The sequence below is a fragment of the Centroberyx affinis genome, unplaced genomic scaffold (assembly GCF_046629955.1).
Source record: "Centroberyx affinis isolate AG114_WGS23_722 - 3 ecotype Tasmania unplaced genomic scaffold, CSIRO-AGI_Caff_v1 ptg000169l_1, whole genome shotgun sequence".
NCBI classification, from domain to species: domain Eukaryota; kingdom Metazoa; phylum Chordata; class Actinopteri; order Beryciformes; family Berycidae; genus Centroberyx; species Centroberyx affinis.
In genome coordinates, this window is record NW_027278866.1 from 34,824 (window position 1) to 51,855 (window position 17,032).

At 41.2% G+C, this 17,032-nt stretch overlaps 1 protein-coding gene across 2 annotated transcripts; it reads left to right on the forward strand.

The window, feature by feature from the left end:
- Window positions 1-224: 224 nt before the first annotated feature.
- On the forward strand, window positions 225-16,055 carry LOC139656664 (glycerol-3-phosphate acyltransferase 4). Of its 2 annotated transcripts, none has more exons than XM_071534268.1 (13): window positions 225-359; window positions 1,103-1,721; window positions 5,605-5,674; window positions 5,788-6,088; window positions 8,019-8,093; window positions 8,224-8,313; window positions 11,441-11,534; window positions 11,688-11,803; window positions 12,016-12,071; window positions 12,206-12,291; window positions 12,449-12,577; window positions 14,268-14,347; window positions 14,602-16,055. In XM_071534268.1, exons 2-13 carry the CDS (start codon window positions 1,554-1,556, stop codon window positions 14,708-14,710), a joined length of 1,374 nt encoding a protein of 457 aa, XP_071390369.1. In that variant the 5' UTR covers window positions 225-359; window positions 1,103-1,553; the 3' UTR covers window positions 14,711-16,055. The 2 variants fall into 2 exon arrangements, with proteins under 2 accessions (XP_071390369.1, XP_071390377.1); XM_071534276.1 differs by lacking the exon at window positions 225-359 and adding an exon at window positions 862-969.
- Window positions 16,056-17,032: the final 977 nt, after the last annotated feature.

Consider the following 17,032-nt stretch of genomic DNA (forward strand, 5'->3'; position numbering starts at 1 on the left):
CCATACACTGTTTAGTGGCGCTTGGCAACCGCTCAGTTAAGTGTTCAAGAACTACACCGCTTGGCGGAAGCATAAAAATATTATTTGTATAATTAAATTAACATTTATTAGAATAACAGATTTACTGAACATTTGTGTTCTTAATTGTGTTGGTAGCAACTTCTTTTCACCACCAGGTGTCAGGGCAGAACCGAGGCTCTCGCTGGGGCCGGGGCCAAGGGTTGGACATCTGAAACGTATCATCATCATCAAACCGCCCGCTACCCGTTTATCTATTATCCGCCGGGTGGAGTTTACGGTCCCACAGACAAAGACAGTGATGGTCAGTGAAACGTCGCTGCACCGCTGGGCACATTAAGGTGAGTTAACTATCCACTGCGCGAAACTGCAGGTTTACTCGTTAGGTTAGTCAGTAAGCCACTTAGTTCACGTTAATAGCCAGGCACTGAATGCAAGCTTATAAAAATGAGGTTAGCTTAGTAGTCCATGCACACCCGGGCTAACGTTTCACTCTCGAGGGCTTGTGAGCTAGCGAGGCGAGTTGTAGCCTGCTAGCGTCCAAAATTTAGCATAATGTTAGCTAGCGAGCCACAAGCTAACTTTAGCAAAGACTTCCAGTCGTCCGTTTGGCTACATAAGTTATTAGTTTCACGGTGTAGCGTAAGCTTTGGTCTTGCTATTGCCTGCATTGATTTGACTTAATGTGTGTATGCAGCTCCTAGCCAGATAACCTTAAAAAATTTGGATGAATCTACGTGTGGTTTCAACCAGGATGGAGCCTAGCTGGCCGCTGTGGGGTTGCATCAGGGATGAGGGGCCTCTAACTCTGTTGTTTTGAACGCACCATGGCTGATAACAGTAACGTTAGCATGAACAGTTATCTGTTCTTCCACTGAAATGTGTTCTCAGCTTTCTCAGCTTACCGGCATTTGTTACTTTGGCAAAATAGATGCAACATAATCATAACAGGTAAAGATGATAATAACACCCACATTTTTCGTTTTTACATTGTTTATTAATGTATGGGTTTGGTACAAAAGAGGTCAGAGGACAGACTATGATGACATGGAGCAGCCTGACCTGTTTTGTTTGTCTCTTTCAGGTCCATGTGATACTCAGCAGCAAAGCCGCCAGTCTTTTCCAGTCAAGAGAACCAACTGCTGTGCTGAGTCGTTTATGATCCATTGTTTACATATCTTGGACCAGCTGGAGGATATCCTGCAAGGACTGGTGATTAATTCACCACTATTGCTTCAAAGACCTACCTGGAATTTGAATTCAAGTGTGTTCTAGAAACTGATGGATGGTAAAAATAATGAAATGCATTAATATTGCCCAAGAGGGCAACTACAAAATGGTCACTTCTACAGCGACTGATTCCTTGGTCTGTTCGAGGAGAAGTTTGATCCCATAGACATCTTAATGAAGGTCTTGTTCTGACAAGAGACTAGGGCCACTTGGGGCCAAGAGCTGAGGACTGTCCCTCTCCTGCCCTCTCCACCAGCCTCTATTTTCAGCTAGTTAATAGATTACACCATCCTTCTAACTTCAAGATGGGGCTGTTCTTTGACCCTTTTGACAACTTGCTGTGTATTCTCCTGGGCATCTCCTTCACGGTGTGGTTCACCCTACTGCTGGTCTTCATTATTGTGCCTGCCATCTTCGGTGTGTCGTTTGGCATACGACGTCTCTACATGAAATCATTGTTAAAGATCTTTGAGGTAAGAGCTAGTAGCACAACCATCAACTTTCTGTTGACTTAATGAACTGAGAGAACATTGAGGACTGTAACTGCAGTTTGAGGTGATGTGTGGATGTTAAATGATTATTTTTTGCAGGGCTGTGAATGGTGATAATTTTCCACTGAAGTACACACTATGGCTAATGGTGCATTACTGCTCCAGCTCAGTTCCAGGATAAAAGAATGCTCTGTCTCCTGCTGTTGCCCAACATCCTGCTATAGTTCACAAAAGCTGTAGGCATTATTGTTTGTGGACAGACTGTATTTGCTCTGGCTGTGCATTTATTTTCTTCCCTCAGAATCAACACAAGTCATTTTTAGATCTGGAGGACACTTTATGTATTTAAAAAAAAAATGCATAGCACATGTCATTTTTACAACTATAGCTGGTAAAATAACTGTTTAGGAACTTGCCCATGGACTCATCACAGGGGCATTGCTCAGGTACAGACTCTTGTCTGTAGTACCCATACAGTGATATAGATTACATAATGGCTAGGGGGCCCATCTTCCCATATTATGTAACCAGAGAAAACAGTGGTACAGACATGCCACTGCCTGTCATCTGCTGTTGAAGTGTCACTCAAAATGACACGGCATTAATAGTCTACAACACTGCACTTATTTACAGTGTTCACTGTCCAGAAATGAGATTGACTCGCCAATTAGGCTAAAAAGCTTCATTGTGCAATATGGTTAGTACTAATGAGGCTGTTCCCCTTTTTGCTGCCAAAATTACTGCAAGATGAAACCCACAACGGTTATCTTGTCTCTCTTCTGCTGCTTTCTCTGGTGTGTCTTCACTAAAACTGTCGTCACGTTCCAGCACGTCTCCCAGAGAGCAGGATCTTGTGCCAGAAATAAATGGACCAGAGGGAGATATGAGAGATGTTCTTAGCTCACAACTCCAGTAGCTAACATGAGATTTAGAGAAAAGGTGAAGTGACACTGTGACAGTTGCTGTGAGGCAGTGGGCATGGCAGTGTATTGGCTTATTACTATATCTCTGCCATCTGGGCCTATGGTGTTTTTACATTTTTAATATATGCCTCTGTTGACCCAGAGTGCATCCTTTTATAAGCATGGGCAGCAGTGTATTTGTTTTGGGCAGGATCAGGTATACAAGCAAGATCTCTCCCAATCAAATCAGTTCAACAGAAACTCCACCTTTTTCTTGTCTGTTGACATTTAGTTTTTGCCATTTGTTAAATTATCACTCAAAGCGTTTTCATATTACTGTTACTGTATATTTCCTGTTCAGTTTATCCCAAGCTATTTGTGGAGGGATCCAACACTTGCAATGCTTTTAGGAGGGATTAGTATGTATGCAACCTTCTCTTCCACACCCAACTCTTAAGCCACATGCTAGCATGGTCCCACTTTACCTTATTATAATTATCTTACTCAAACAAGCAGTACTCTGTCTGCTCCTCCTCAACCAAATAAGTCATTACTGTCAACTGCAGCTGCATTTTAATGTGATGACTCAGTAATACTACTTGTTGTGACAAGGTTTTGAGCTAGCTGTAAAGGAGAGAAAAACAAATGCTGGATAGGCTAGTCATGTAGGTCTCTGATATCTTTTCATGCATTCATGACCAGTTAGGATTAATCAGATGGACATATTACACCGTGGGCTGAAACCCTTGCATATTCAAAAGTGAACTTTTCAGGAAGTTGGGGAACAGCCTTATTTTCAAACTGACAGCCATGCATTTTCTTTGTCAACCATTTTAAATGAGTTTCATTGGCCCCAGGGTTAGAAACTTGCTCTACCTGTAAAGGATTGTGTGAGCCTTCAGGTTAAGTAAAAGTATGGAAAACACCAAATTTAGGTTGGCTATAGAGTTTTTCCATGACAGCAGCCATCTGTTGTAGTTTTTTTCGTAATTCTAATGGTTGTTGGCATATGCAAACATGCAGGCCCTTCTGTACTGGAGTATGCACATACTGTATATGTGCAGCTTCGTAGCAGCGTCAGATGATTCCTGGATGCCTTTTTATGTCTCTGCATGTAGTTTGAAGGTGTGGGAACACTTAAGCTCAATTGCTGCAAGTTTACTGTATCAAGTAGCAGCTCCTCTCAAAAGTAGGGAACTTCTCCAACGTCTCCAAAGATGGATGGCTGGTCTAACAAAGCTGTACATTACAATTTACCTATTTACAAAGTTGTTAATTCGACTGTTAATAAAGAATTTAGAATATTCAACTTTCTCATTCGTGGCTGGACTTCTTTTATGGTACATTCAAGACAACTGGGAACTATGAAACTTCCTACTTCCTAGTAGGAATAATCCATTTGAACGGCCCTCCAACTCGTACTTCCATGGTTCCCATCTCAACCACTTGCATGCTGTGAGGTGGGAAGTAGGAAACTCCAAGTGGGAAGTTTCCCAGTTCCAGTTGTTTTGAAAGTACCATTAGGTTCTGTTCCACTCTCTTCTCGCAAAGAGAGAGATTTTAAGAGAGAGTTTTGTAAACTCAAAACTTTCAGGAGCTAGCTAGCTAGCCATGTAGCCATCGGTCTTTGCGATCGAAAATGACCATATCTTAATCATGTCGGACTTTGAGGAAGACCAGGCTGATTCACAGCAATATTTATTTCAGCTGGAGTATACTGAGCAGGTCTATTTCCCTACTTTTGAGAGGAGCTGGTATTTGATCCCGTACACTTCCAGCAATTGAGCTAAGATTGCCTAACCGTTCCCATTCCTTCAGATTGCATGCAGAGACATAAAAACGTGATCCATGAGTTTGTCTGACTCTGGGTGAGGTAGGAAAAAAAGTCCTCCCCAAAACTGAACTATCCCTTTAAATGCATTCAGCACCTCCCAATCCACTTTTCCCTGAGATCTTCTGTTCTGCCTGTTGTTGCTACGGCAAAGGGAACACTCTGTACTTTTCCTGCCTCTTAGCAGACATTACCTGTTTGTTTATGTCTTGGCTTCCACATTGCACACAATAGGGTAGGCTTTCACATATCAAAGAGGATGTAATTGGCACTTAGTAATACTTACTGAAAAGACATGAATGCCACTTTGATGACAGTTGCTTAATACAAGGTTGTTCTCACAGATAAGCCATGTGCATAATTCATAACATCCGTCTTCATGGCCTTCTGGAGCACTGGTTTAATATGGAGGTAACCAAATCAGGACTTCTGGCACTTTCATACTATTTTGCTTTTTTTTTTTTTTTTTTTTTTTATTTCAAAACTGTCAGCTGCTTTTTTATGTGGAGGGTAATGGGGAGCAGCCACAAGGTGGATAGAAAGCGGCTGCTTTGGAAAGGTTTTACAACTAGTGTCTCTTTGGCAGAGCACAACACTTTGTAAAGTTAAGAGAAGTTCAGAGGAGACTACGTAGCATGGACTGCTTTTTTGTGAGCCGACTAATCACAAAGAGTCAGGGTTTCACACTATGACAATTTACAACAATAACAACAACCAGACTGAAAATGGTCATATTACCAGTAGAAAAGTTCGCCTGTAGCTGTTACTCTGACCATAAAGAGAATGCTGCACATTGGCTGTGTTGTTGGAGTTTCTTGTAAGTGTTGTAAGTACTGTTTGCTGATAGTGGCAGCTGGTCATTTTGGAAACAAAGAGCGTGTCGTGCGACTCGCTTTTTCAAATTACCAGCAGTATGCATTTAAGGCACCACTTTTTCTACAAAAATGTGGAATGTAAATGCACCCATATCCATGTTACCTGACTGTAATGTATAGCTATCTACTACTCAATCTTTGAAGTACTGGATGAAAAGGATGTGGAAAGTCATATGTGGAAACTTTTCTTTTATGAATTCCATGCATTTGTGAGTCATTTGATATATTTTTTACATCCCTTTTTGCTTTCTTTCTAGTGGGCCACACTTAGGATAGAGAGAGGAGCTAAAGAAAAGAATCACCTCTTGTACAAACCCTACTCAAATGGTAAGATGTGTTGTTAGGGTGTTTTCCTACCAATGTGTGCATGTTTACTAGGCATGTTTGTTTAAGAGGCGAGGATTGCTAACAACACATCGTGTGTCTCTGGACCACTCCAGCTATCATTGCCAGGGAGCCCACCTCCTTGGAGGAGGAGATCAAGGAGATTCGGCGCAGCGGCAGCAACCGAGACCTGGACTCGGCCTCTGAGTTTGAGATGTCCGACATCTTCTACTTTGCTCGGCGAGGAGTGGAGAGCATCATGGATGATGAGGTGACCAAGCGCTTCTCCGCTGAGGAGCTGGAGTCCTGGAACCTTATGACCCGCAGCAACTACAACTTCCATTACATCAGCCTGAGACTGACGGTCCTCTGGGGGCTGGGTGTGCTGATCCGCTATGGCTTCCTGCTGCCTCTCAGGTATCTGCTCTACCTCCAAGCTAGAGTTAGAGTTTAACCTCTTTCATTTTTGGTTGTTTGGTTGGAAATTTAAATCCTCCTGGACAAATGGCCAGCAGAATAACACCTTGAAATTGTGTTGCCATGACATCAAAAATTAGACTTTGGCACTGACACGAGCCCTTGTATCAGTTTCAATTATAAAATGATATCACAGTACCAAAAAGGTAACATAAGCTACCAGTTAGGGATGCAAATTTTCAGAAATTTCCTTAATTGATTGTCGGTCAGGTTAATGACCAATTAATCAATTAATCATTATGTAAAAAACAGCTTTTGACATAGAAAATAGAAAATAGAAAATGTGTGTTTTTACACCTGTCTTTAGGCCTACTCTTGTTGAGTAGGCCTAAAGACAGATGTTACAAGTTACTCAACCAAGCATAATTCAAAAGAGTCGGGACCCCCGACAACGGACGTCAGTGTTTCCCACAGGCTGAAAATGTACTTTCTTTAGGGTTAATTACTTTAAATTGTCTTTACATTGTGTCCAATGGAACCCAACTGGTGGAATATGCAGTGAAGTCTCTGCCCTGCACTCATGTTAACTTTCTGAGTGTTGAGCGGCGTTAGAATTGTCCGATTGAAAAGTATCAAGTTACTCTTTACCATTAAAACACATGCGAGTTCAGAGAAATTGTGGAATTTTATGGTTTTTTTTACAAATGTTTTCAGAACGGGAGATGGACTGTCAGGTTGAGTACAGAGCTACTGCCTCACCAAATGACAGACATGACAGGATGCGCACATTAGAGTGATTTAGTGATTTAGATCAATTTCTATACATTGATTAACTTTTTATGTTGTGCCAGACATGCCGATATGATGGCGCTGCCACAGTTTATGTATTGGGAACAATGGCACGACAATCTACTGGTTCATTTAAGAATAAGAGCGTGTCTACGTGGTCAGGGATGAGTCCAGTGCGCAGCCTGGTGACAGTCAGTCCATCCGCTTTCATTACTTCCATCCATTACTTATACTCATTGTGGCTTCATCGTATCTAGACTAGAATTCTAACTAACTGTTGATGTTATCCAAGTGAAAAAATCAAATTTGATAACGAGGCAACCTGCAGCTCTATGAAAGATGTGGGCATATTGTGAAAAATCATAAAACCCCACACAATACATGGCATATAAGATGGCTCAGTAAGAAAACAACAGCAAGATTAAACAATGGAAAATGCAGGCAGTACAGAGAGAGATAACCTCATTCGGAGGTGAGGGAGACAAACACAAGGACAGTGACTCAGGACTAAGCCTGCCTGGCTCAGGTCCAGTTGCCAGCGGGGAGACGTATCAGGCCACCGCTGCACAGACACAGACAGCATTCTTGTCTCATGTCTAGCTACCAGATTTCACTCACTCAGTACTAGTTCAGTTGAGTATTGGCCTGCCTCAGATCCTCACCTCTTGTAATGTTTCTTTTGGTGTAATCCTCACCTAATTTAATCTGCACCTTCTCCAACCCTGGATGATTGGTTCAAGCAGATTAAGTCGGCCTGCTGGACAGCTTAACCATTGCCCAATGTGCCCTCCTGCAGGTTTTGGAGTCTGTTATCAGGGGAGGTGGAGAGTAGATATGGCACTTTGATTAACAACAGGATAGGATAGGATGGCACTTTGATTAACAGCAGGAATCCCACTCCACTGGATAACATTACTTGTGACATTTCCTTGTTGTTATCTGAATGGTTACTCTTCTCAGTGAAAACGAAGTTTTTTTTGGTTAATGTTTAAGTCCTGTGTTTAAATGCCAGTAAAAAGGATGAGCTGTTAGATTTATATTCATTGAATTGAAAAAATGGATTCCCTCTTGTCATGTTTGTTGTAAGGTTCCCTGGTTTAGCAGTTTGTGTAACCTGTCTGTCTGTCTGTCTCTCTGACAGGGTAACTCTTGCCTTCACTGGTGTAGGCCTCCTTGTGTTCCTCACCTCTATCATTGGGCTGCTGCCAAATGGAAGGTAAGTCTAATGACACGCTTGTCTTTTAATTTATCCAAACAATTCAGCTCAAGCAGCTGAATTTGATTGTATTAGATGTCCCATGTTGCTGCAGAAAGTCAATACTGCTGTTGTATTCTCCTTCCTGTAGGATGAAGAACTTTCTGAGTGAGAAGGTTCATTTGATGTGCTACAGAATATGTGTCAGAGCTCTAACTGCCATCATCACCTACCATGACAGGTAAGGAGCTTTACTCTTGTCCCCCCACCTCGAGACTAGGCAGGAACTTATTCCAAGTAGTTTTAAACTATTCATGGGTACAACAGTAGATTTTTTACATAGCTAAATTGTATTTCTTGCTAAAAATATAATAGAGTCACAGTTGGTAATGGATAAGATGGTGAGGGTAGATGCGGCACATGTGGGACAATCAGTGCTGTCCTTGATTGGCTCTGAAAGGCTGTATGCAAATAAGGGAGCCACTCAAGTGATTGATTAAATAATATGCACATCAAGCTGACTCTTAGAAATTAAATAATCAAAAATAATAGCTTTAAAGACAATGATATTGGAGATACCCACAACAGTGTAAGACATCCAGGAAACACAACCCCACTCTTGCCACTGCCCTTTTGGTTGTTGACAAATGGGACAAACACTTCAAGATTAATGCACATGTATTGGTAGAGCACAGTGCTGTTTATTAACTTAATGCAGCAGGTGTAGTCAGTTTGACACAGCAGATTCTCATTTTCAGCGTGACTCAGAGGTAAAATAAAAGTTAAATTCAAAACAAAATAGCAAGTCCTTTGATTGTGTGGAACTTGCTGTTATTAAGCTACAGGGCCAGAGCAGTTTCTCTCAAAATAATAGCCTACATTTCCTTTGCTTACATACAAAAACAATGTTTGAACGAATGTTGCTTCGGTTTTCTGTGCCTTTTAGAAATAGATATTCTGTGCCTTTACAAGTACAAATATTCTGTGCCTGTATGCTTGTAGATTACTAGTCAATTATTCAAATAGTGTGTGCAACCGCTACCCCACAGAGACGACAACACACCTGACACAAGACCTGACAGAGGTCACATGGGTGATTGATAGGTGTGATGTATTTGTATATTCTTAAACACAATTTACCAGTTGCATAATACCTAATCTCATGTAGCCACACCTCTGGCTCACATTAAGAGGTCTAGAGAAGCTTCAACTAAAAAGACCGTTATGAGAGGGTGACGATGCTGTTGCTTATTGACATCACTCAGACCAATCAAATTTCACTTGGGCAGAACTCTGCACTGATGGTCACTTGTTTTCTGTCCTAGGACCAACCAAGGAAATTGGTACAGTTGGCAAACTAACAAAACTTTTATGAAAGATGACATGGTGCAGGCAATGGTAAAATGGCATCTAAAGAGTTTGATGTTTGTAGCAAAGGTTACTCATCCAACAAATGAGTAACCTTTGCAAGGTAAAGCATCAAATTAGCAACCAGATTTCACTAAGGCTTTAGACGAGATTACAAGTTATAAACGATGGCTTCCAAAGGTCATTACATTTCTGTGATGAAGTAGTTGTCAGGCCTGTAAAGGCTTCATCAGCTGTATCTGGTGTAATGAGCATACTTCTGTCAAAACTGAATTAAGCGTTGATTCATACTGTAGTTATTTTTATCCAAGTTGATGTAATTTAACAGGCCTGGTAGATGCGGTTGTGCTAACTATTCAGAAAACAAACCAGAAGTGCTTCTGGTCCGGCAATGTGCGCAAAAACCCTTCAGACTCAGAGGCAATCGAATTGTGACCCTCTGTTCCACAAGGTCCCATTATTCCAATTTCTCTGACATGATTTTCTGCAGACCTCTTGCTCATGTGGCTACATGAGATTACATAATGACAGATGGGGTAGGTTCTCTCTGGGGAACGGAAACCAATGTATGTTGTCAGTTGCAATGTGAGAGCCTAGAGTGAGTGTGAGAGGGAGGTTGCTCAAAGCTAGCCACCGACTGTCTCCATTCATATTCATTGCCAGCCCAGGTGAAGCACAAGTCATTAAGGCTGTCTCACCCACAAAGCCAATGCAGACCAAACCAGGCTACTGCATTTTAGAATGGAATGGATGATGCTCGCAGCCATAGAGATATAACACTGTTATATATATATATATATATATATATATGCTCGCAGCCACTGAAATCAAACAGTCAATTTACAAACATAGTCAAACACTGTCAGTATGGTGAGTGGAACCAAAATTGTGTAAATTTATGATCATCTGCTGTTATTTATGGATGCAATGGGTCTGTGGTAGTCTGGGTTTTTTGAAGTGGAGGAGACTTGGTTTGAATTGGGCAGAGGGAGAATCACACAGGAAGATGAAACAGGAGCGAACTCTTCTAGAAAGGATGGCATATGCAGCAGGATGTAGAACAGGAAGTTGATGCTTTGCATGTTTGCCCATAAACGGTATCTTATATCAACAACTGGCATCTTGTCTTTGGTTAACATATGTTTGACTGAGCTTGAAATCAATCTATAATGACATGTCGTCTGAGTTTGAAATTGTGGCACAGGAACTGTGAGATTACTCAGTCAGACTGCTGTTTGGAAAGCTTGTCTGAATGATGATTGATTTTTTTTATTTATTTATTTGTTTTTTGATGCTCACATGTTGTGCCATTACCAGACTGAACTTTGTATTGAACTGCAAGAGAGCACCAAACAAAACTAGTTTTCTGATTAGCGCATTTGCATGAGGATAAAGGTTTTTTTCTTGTAAATTCTGTATTAAATTAAAAATAAGTAACTAAGCAGACATTTCACAAACTGACACAATTCATTTGTAGTTTAGAAAATAGGTGACATTTAAAGGTCAGCTGTCTTCATTTCAAATTCAACAAACTGTAAACAACAAAGCACAGTGCACAGTCGATACAAACAGAACACAGGCTCTGTCCTTATTCATCACAGGTTTCTGTGTCTGTCACCAAGGACTAGGCCTGTTGTAGCATGTATTCCTCTACTCTGGGAGGAGATAAAAATACACAAGTGACATAGGGGGTGGTGCTCCCTCTCTCTTTTTTCAGATCAGCAACTCTATCTTTGGAATGAGGACTCTAGTAATACATCCTGCATGCTCAGGGGGTCAAACCTTTAACATAGCCACTGTGGGTTGTTTTGTTTCTCCTAAGGTCTTTACAGTGGACTGGGGAAAGTTTTACAAAATTTCCATAAAGTTCCATAAAGTCTGGGCTAAATAAATAAATGACCTGAGTTTCACTTCTTGACAATAAAAGTATCTGTATGATGTACAGTATATATACAGTATATATAGGCAATTAACACTCTTCCTGTCTCCCATCTTCCCAGTGAGAATAAACCCAAGAATGGAGGAATCTGTGTTGCCAACCACACTTCACCTATTGATGTCATCATCCTGGCCAGCGATGGCTGCTATGCAATGGTAACTATACTGCTGCCCAGCAGGATGCTACCAAAACATTGACACTGGTCACTTTTTCCAAAGCAGCTGCTTGACTGGTGTGATGGCATTTCTCCTGATATAGATGTACTGTGTGCTATTATTTGCATGTGTTTGTGTATGTGTGTGTATCAGGTTGGCCAAATCCATGGTGGCTTGATGGGGGTCATTCAGAGGTCCATGGTCAAAGCCTGCCCGCACATTTGGTTTGAGCGCTCAGAAGTCAAAGACCGACATCTAGTGGCCAAAAGGTAGCATTACAGACTCTGTTTAATCCATTTTTTGTTGCAGTACTTTGGGAAGAATTTTATTTTTGTCGTTCATTTGTGTGACATGAAATTTGAATGTCACTCTCTTGGAATTTGGTTTTGTGTAAATCCTACATGAAGCCTAATGTGTCCATGTCCTCAGTGTTGCAGCACATTTTGTGTTGCTAATGGCCGACATATTTCCTGTGTTGCAGATTGAGCGACCACGTAGAAGATAAAACTAAATTGCCCATTCTCATTTTCCCAGAAGGTGAGTTTGCCCTTTGATCTGCTGTAGATGGGAAGGCTTCATAAATCTACTACACAGTCATGTAAACATTTGTTACAAAGCTCCTTGAGTTGCTGTTATTTTTATTTATTTATTTTATTATTCTCAATCCGCAGGTACCTGCATCAACAACACTTCAGTTATGATGTTCAAGAAGGGCAGCTTTGAGATTGGCTCAACAGTCTATCCTGTGGCCATTAAGGTGAGGCTGATGTCTTTCTTACACTTTGCATGTTTTATGTAGGCTGTGCTTTTTAGCCACTACCATCCACACATATGACATTTTTTATTGCCTTTTCACCCTTTGTTCCAGCTAATCCAGTATTATTGAATCATTCTGGTGTGTTTGATCCTTACAGTATGACCCCCGATTTGGAGATGCTTTCTGGAATAGCAGCAAGTTTGGAATGGTCAACTACCTGTTACGTATGATGAGCAGCTGGGCCATCGTCTGCAGTGTGTGGTATCTTCCTCCGATGTGCAGAGAGGTGAGACTCCTTGGTTTAACTCTGCACAAAGTAGGAACCACAGTCCAAAATTCCCTTTGGCCTTCCAAAGGGTTTCAGAGAGATATATTTGGTGTGTGTGAATCATATTGTTGGTCGGTTTCTGTTCACCACTGTTGGTGACGTGGGTGAAAGTGTGCCGCAGGGAGTTAGAATGTAGTCTCTCAATCGGGAGACGCGAGTTTGATTCCCGGCAGGGACTCTTCCATACAGTACCCTGTCTTGGGGCTGTTGGACTCTTAGTCTTGTTTAAAGGTTTTATTTTAGGAGTGGTTTTGAAATGGCAGTTTCATTGAAAGGCTTATTAGCAAACACCACAATGACATAAAACGTAGCAAGTGACTCGAACACCCACGTACTACATTTCTAAATAATCAGTTTTCATTCATATATTTAATCCCATGGCCCACCACCCATGTTATGTTTAAGCTCTTGTCGCCCTAAGTTAAAATTTTTGGGCACCCTAGATTTAATTCCTAATCAGACCCTTAGTTAGGAATCGGAGCTAAACTAACTCAACTTTATGGCCAAACACTTGACTGAGCATGTGCAGCACCTCATATCACTCCTGGTAGAGCTCAAAGCATGACATTTGATTGTGGTATTTGTGCCTTGGGATTGTTTATCTGGGCAACTCTAATGTTCCCCAGTGTTTGCAGCTGGGGATGCAAATTCTACCTGCTTAGAGGGGGGTTCAAATCAGGGATCACTTTCATTAAGATTGAAAGGTTAGCTGGCTTGCCATCCAGTATGTACGGAAATGATATTCAAAGTAGTAAATTGAGAGAATGGAAAGGTTTTGTTGCTAACTTTGAATCACACACATTGTTAAGCTACAATTGTCTTTTCAATCTGATTGAATCAGACTGGCATTTCGCTAATAATAATCACAGGATTGTTATAGACAAAGTATAGATTAATCTTGGCATGTATATAAACTCTTATTCATTACTCACACTGTGAGGAACAAGGAGTGAGTCGATCGAAACTTAATCAGCAGCACCCAGGTTGGGGGCGACCACCCCTTCCCTCAACAAAGGCCACATGATACTGGGCAGTGAGCGGCCTCAGAGCTCCGGCTGCTTTCGGCCCTCTTGATGGCGAAAGTAGAGAAAGGGCAATTATTCACTTTCTAAATGTCAGACTTGGATGAACAGTGAGCTGTGATTCGTTCAGTCCTCAGAGCCGCTTTGCCCTTTGATCACATTTTCCACTTGATGCTTGGGATGAAAATTATACACAAGCTAGATAGCTTAAAGGTTGCCTTGCTCTCAAAAGTAGTAGTAGCTTGTACTAGTTGCAGAAGTAGTAGTAGTGATCCTGCAGTGGCAAATTAATTAATCACTGAAAGACCACAAATTATGTAATACACACAACACACACACACACACACAGCACTGCTCGCATAACTAAAGAGGAATACTCTAGTAACATACTGTAAATAGTGATCACTGCCTGTGCTACGCTTCATAGCACCAAGAAGAAACAACTTCTTGGAGGCCCCATATTTGGACTTACATTTTGTAGCGGTCGTTATGAGCCATACATTTTGTCATGCACTACATTTTCTCAAAGATTATGTGTATTCTTTTCGCTGTGTATTTTATCTTCAAGGAGGTATGGGCACTTGTTGGTCTGTTTATATTTATGATTTGTCTGTCTCTGCGAACAGGAGGGGGAGGATGCTGTACAGTTTGCCAATCGTGTAAAGGCAGCCATAGCCAGGCAAGGGGGACTGGTCGACCTCCTGTGGTAAGACATATCGCCTATACAATTTAAACGTCTACTGTCCTGTGCGCTCCTATGTGAATGGCTCTGAGCTACTGTATACGCTGCATATCAAGTCTGTCACGGTGTCATAAACACCAAGTCTGTGTTGCACACTATTTGCTCTGCATTTTATTCTGGTGGTAGTCTCTAAATCAGGTGTAGACTACTGCAGAACTATATAATTTGCCACTAAACAGATCAATAATTGTTCTCACACACTTCAAACTCTTTTGCAGGGACGGAGGTTTGAAGCGAGGAAAGGTAAAAGATACCTTTAAAGAAGAGCAGCAGAAGCTGTACAGCAAAATGCTGGTGGGAACCCAAGAAGACCGCAGTCGCTCCTGAAGCACCTGTCTGGAGACGCACTGGCTTAGAGACCCACTTGGGCACCACTGAATAAATAGGCAGTCAGCCCTGCTCCCTCCCTATTGGAGTTCCTGGACTGGAAAACTCCCTCTCTGATGTCAACAATACTCCATTTGGCTTCCTCAGTCACTGCCTCAGCCTGGCATGTTCAGTTCGCATCGCTGTTACGGATCGTTCTGAGTCTCCTGTCCCTTGTTGGAATAGTTTGACGGAGGCCTGGCTTGTACTAGAGTGAAAATAAGGTGCACACAGAAATGGTGTGTTGTCTTCCTCGGTGGCATTCTTTTGAGGGAAAACTTGTATTTATCGTCTATCATTGAATTCCTGTCTTTGTTTGGTAGTTTAACCTTTTTAAGTTCTGTTTTACTATAATGTTTGTATCACATTGTGTTAAAGTTACAGACCTGATTTGACCTGGGAAGTAAGACAGAGTTACTGTAGATGCAGCTTGTTTGTTCTAAAGGCAAACCCTGTGACTGAGTTGGGAGACACATAACTGGCTTGTACTCAACATGACTTAGGGCATGGTGCCACATTTTGTTACATTGCAGATATTTTTATGGGCTTTTTCCAAGGGAAAAAAAATCCTTATATTTTAAGCTTTGTGTTTTACAGTAAGACTTGTATCTACATGTGGTCAATATAGGAGTTACTTTACAGATGAGCTCTGGATATGTTGTCTTTGTTTCTGTGCTATTTTCCACGGAATGTGTAAATCATCACGTTATGAAGTGGAAATCCACGGTGCATCCACACTTACTGTGATAGGGATTTTTGAATTGTGGCAAATTTTATTGTCCCAGCTAATATGCAACATAATTTGAATTTACAGTCCATTCCTTAACAAGAATTTATTTGGGATGTTCTCGGCATCGTCCGTTAGGCCCCACGGCGTACATGTTGTAGGATCATGATCATCACAATTGGTCTTGCAGACTAAAACATGCTTATAATTACAAGCAGCTGATAAATCATCCTCTTACTAATACACTTCCTAACAGGCTTCTCATCATGTTTTCATTGGATTCCTGCTCACTGCAGGGACCATCTTGCCAAATTCACTTAAAGTGACTTCTAAAAGCTATCGTCTTTTTTTCTTTTCGCCCCCATCAATGATCTTTCTCCTACTTGGCAGCCTCTTCAAGGAGGCAAGGAGACAGGGTGCAGCTGTAGTTTTGGACTCCCTGTAGTTCAGGAAGATGGTGGACAGCCTTTGCTGTTTTCTCCCTAATGGGGCGCTCATCCCTCTAGAGTTTGCTGTATCAGGGATAGTCATTTAGATAGTGTCAAATCTGTTCACCAAAATAAAAGTTCAAGAATGTGACTCAATTTGTGACTGTTGATTTTTAAAAGAGCTTTTCACACAAGTATGTGTCAATCCCTTTGTTTTCTTCAGATGTAGACACAAAAAAACTTGTTCTTGCATAAATCTATGAAGCTAGCAGCCAGTTAAAAAAAAAAAAAAAAAAAGCAGTGAAACTGTGGGTGGGATTTCTGAACAGCAGTGCACTAATGGTGGAGAGTATTTTTACTGGGTTAAAAGGACAGTTTTGGTGTAGTTACACTAGAGTATTTGTTTCATAATAACCTCTTTTTACTCCTAGTTTTATTAAAACATTTGCGTAGCATAGCAAACAGTTCATAAAACTTAAAACAAAACAAATTAGACAACTTAAAAGAAAGTAGTCAGCAAGCAGAACTGGACCACTGACCTCTAAAGCTCAGCCTGCAGAGGGTTAATGCACTCAAAATGGAACACTTCCGCACTCTAAATAATACATAGCATGTATGTTTACTCTATTATTAAGTCTTAAGTACATTTTATAACAACTTCCGTTTAAGTGTTGAATAGTTGACTACCTGTATCTGGGTATTTCAGCTTAAGATTTTGGGTACTTCTTCCTCTACTGGCAGTAACACCATTCTGTTGAGAAATTAGTGGTTTAAAATATCTTCCAAAAGTAAACCATTCTTGAAATATCATAAATGTATAATGTTTTTGGTCTAATCAAGTACAAGTAATTTGTTTAAGTAATCAACAGTTTTGGTTTCCAGTGTTTTTCTTGGTTCCTAAGCCAGGACTGGGAGCCCAGTTACCCACAGTGGGCAACACTTTCTGATTTATTATCCAGTGGGCAGCAAGTGGCTAGAACACAGCTTGGGGTGAGGATTGAGAGCTCTCTTTTGAGCATCCCATACTCTGTATTGATCCCCTCGATGCCATGCACTCAGGAACAACTTGTCCAGCTAGGATGCCTTTCAGTGGATGTGAAATATCGCCCATCCGTCTGCTGAGGCCTA

Coding starts and splice junctions, on each gene's coding strand:
- LOC139656664 (XM_071534268.1), top strand. CDS start 1,554: ATGGGGCTGTTCTTTGACCCTTTTGACAACTTGCTGTGTATTCTCCTG. Junction 1,722..5,604: donor CATTGTTAAAGATCTTTGAG/GTAAGAGCTAGT, acceptor CTTTCTTTCTAG/TGGGCCACACTTAGGATAGA. Junction 6,089..8,018: donor GGCTTCCTGCTGCCTCTCAG/GTATCTGCTCTA, acceptor TCTCTCTGACAG/GGTAACTCTTGCCTTCACTG.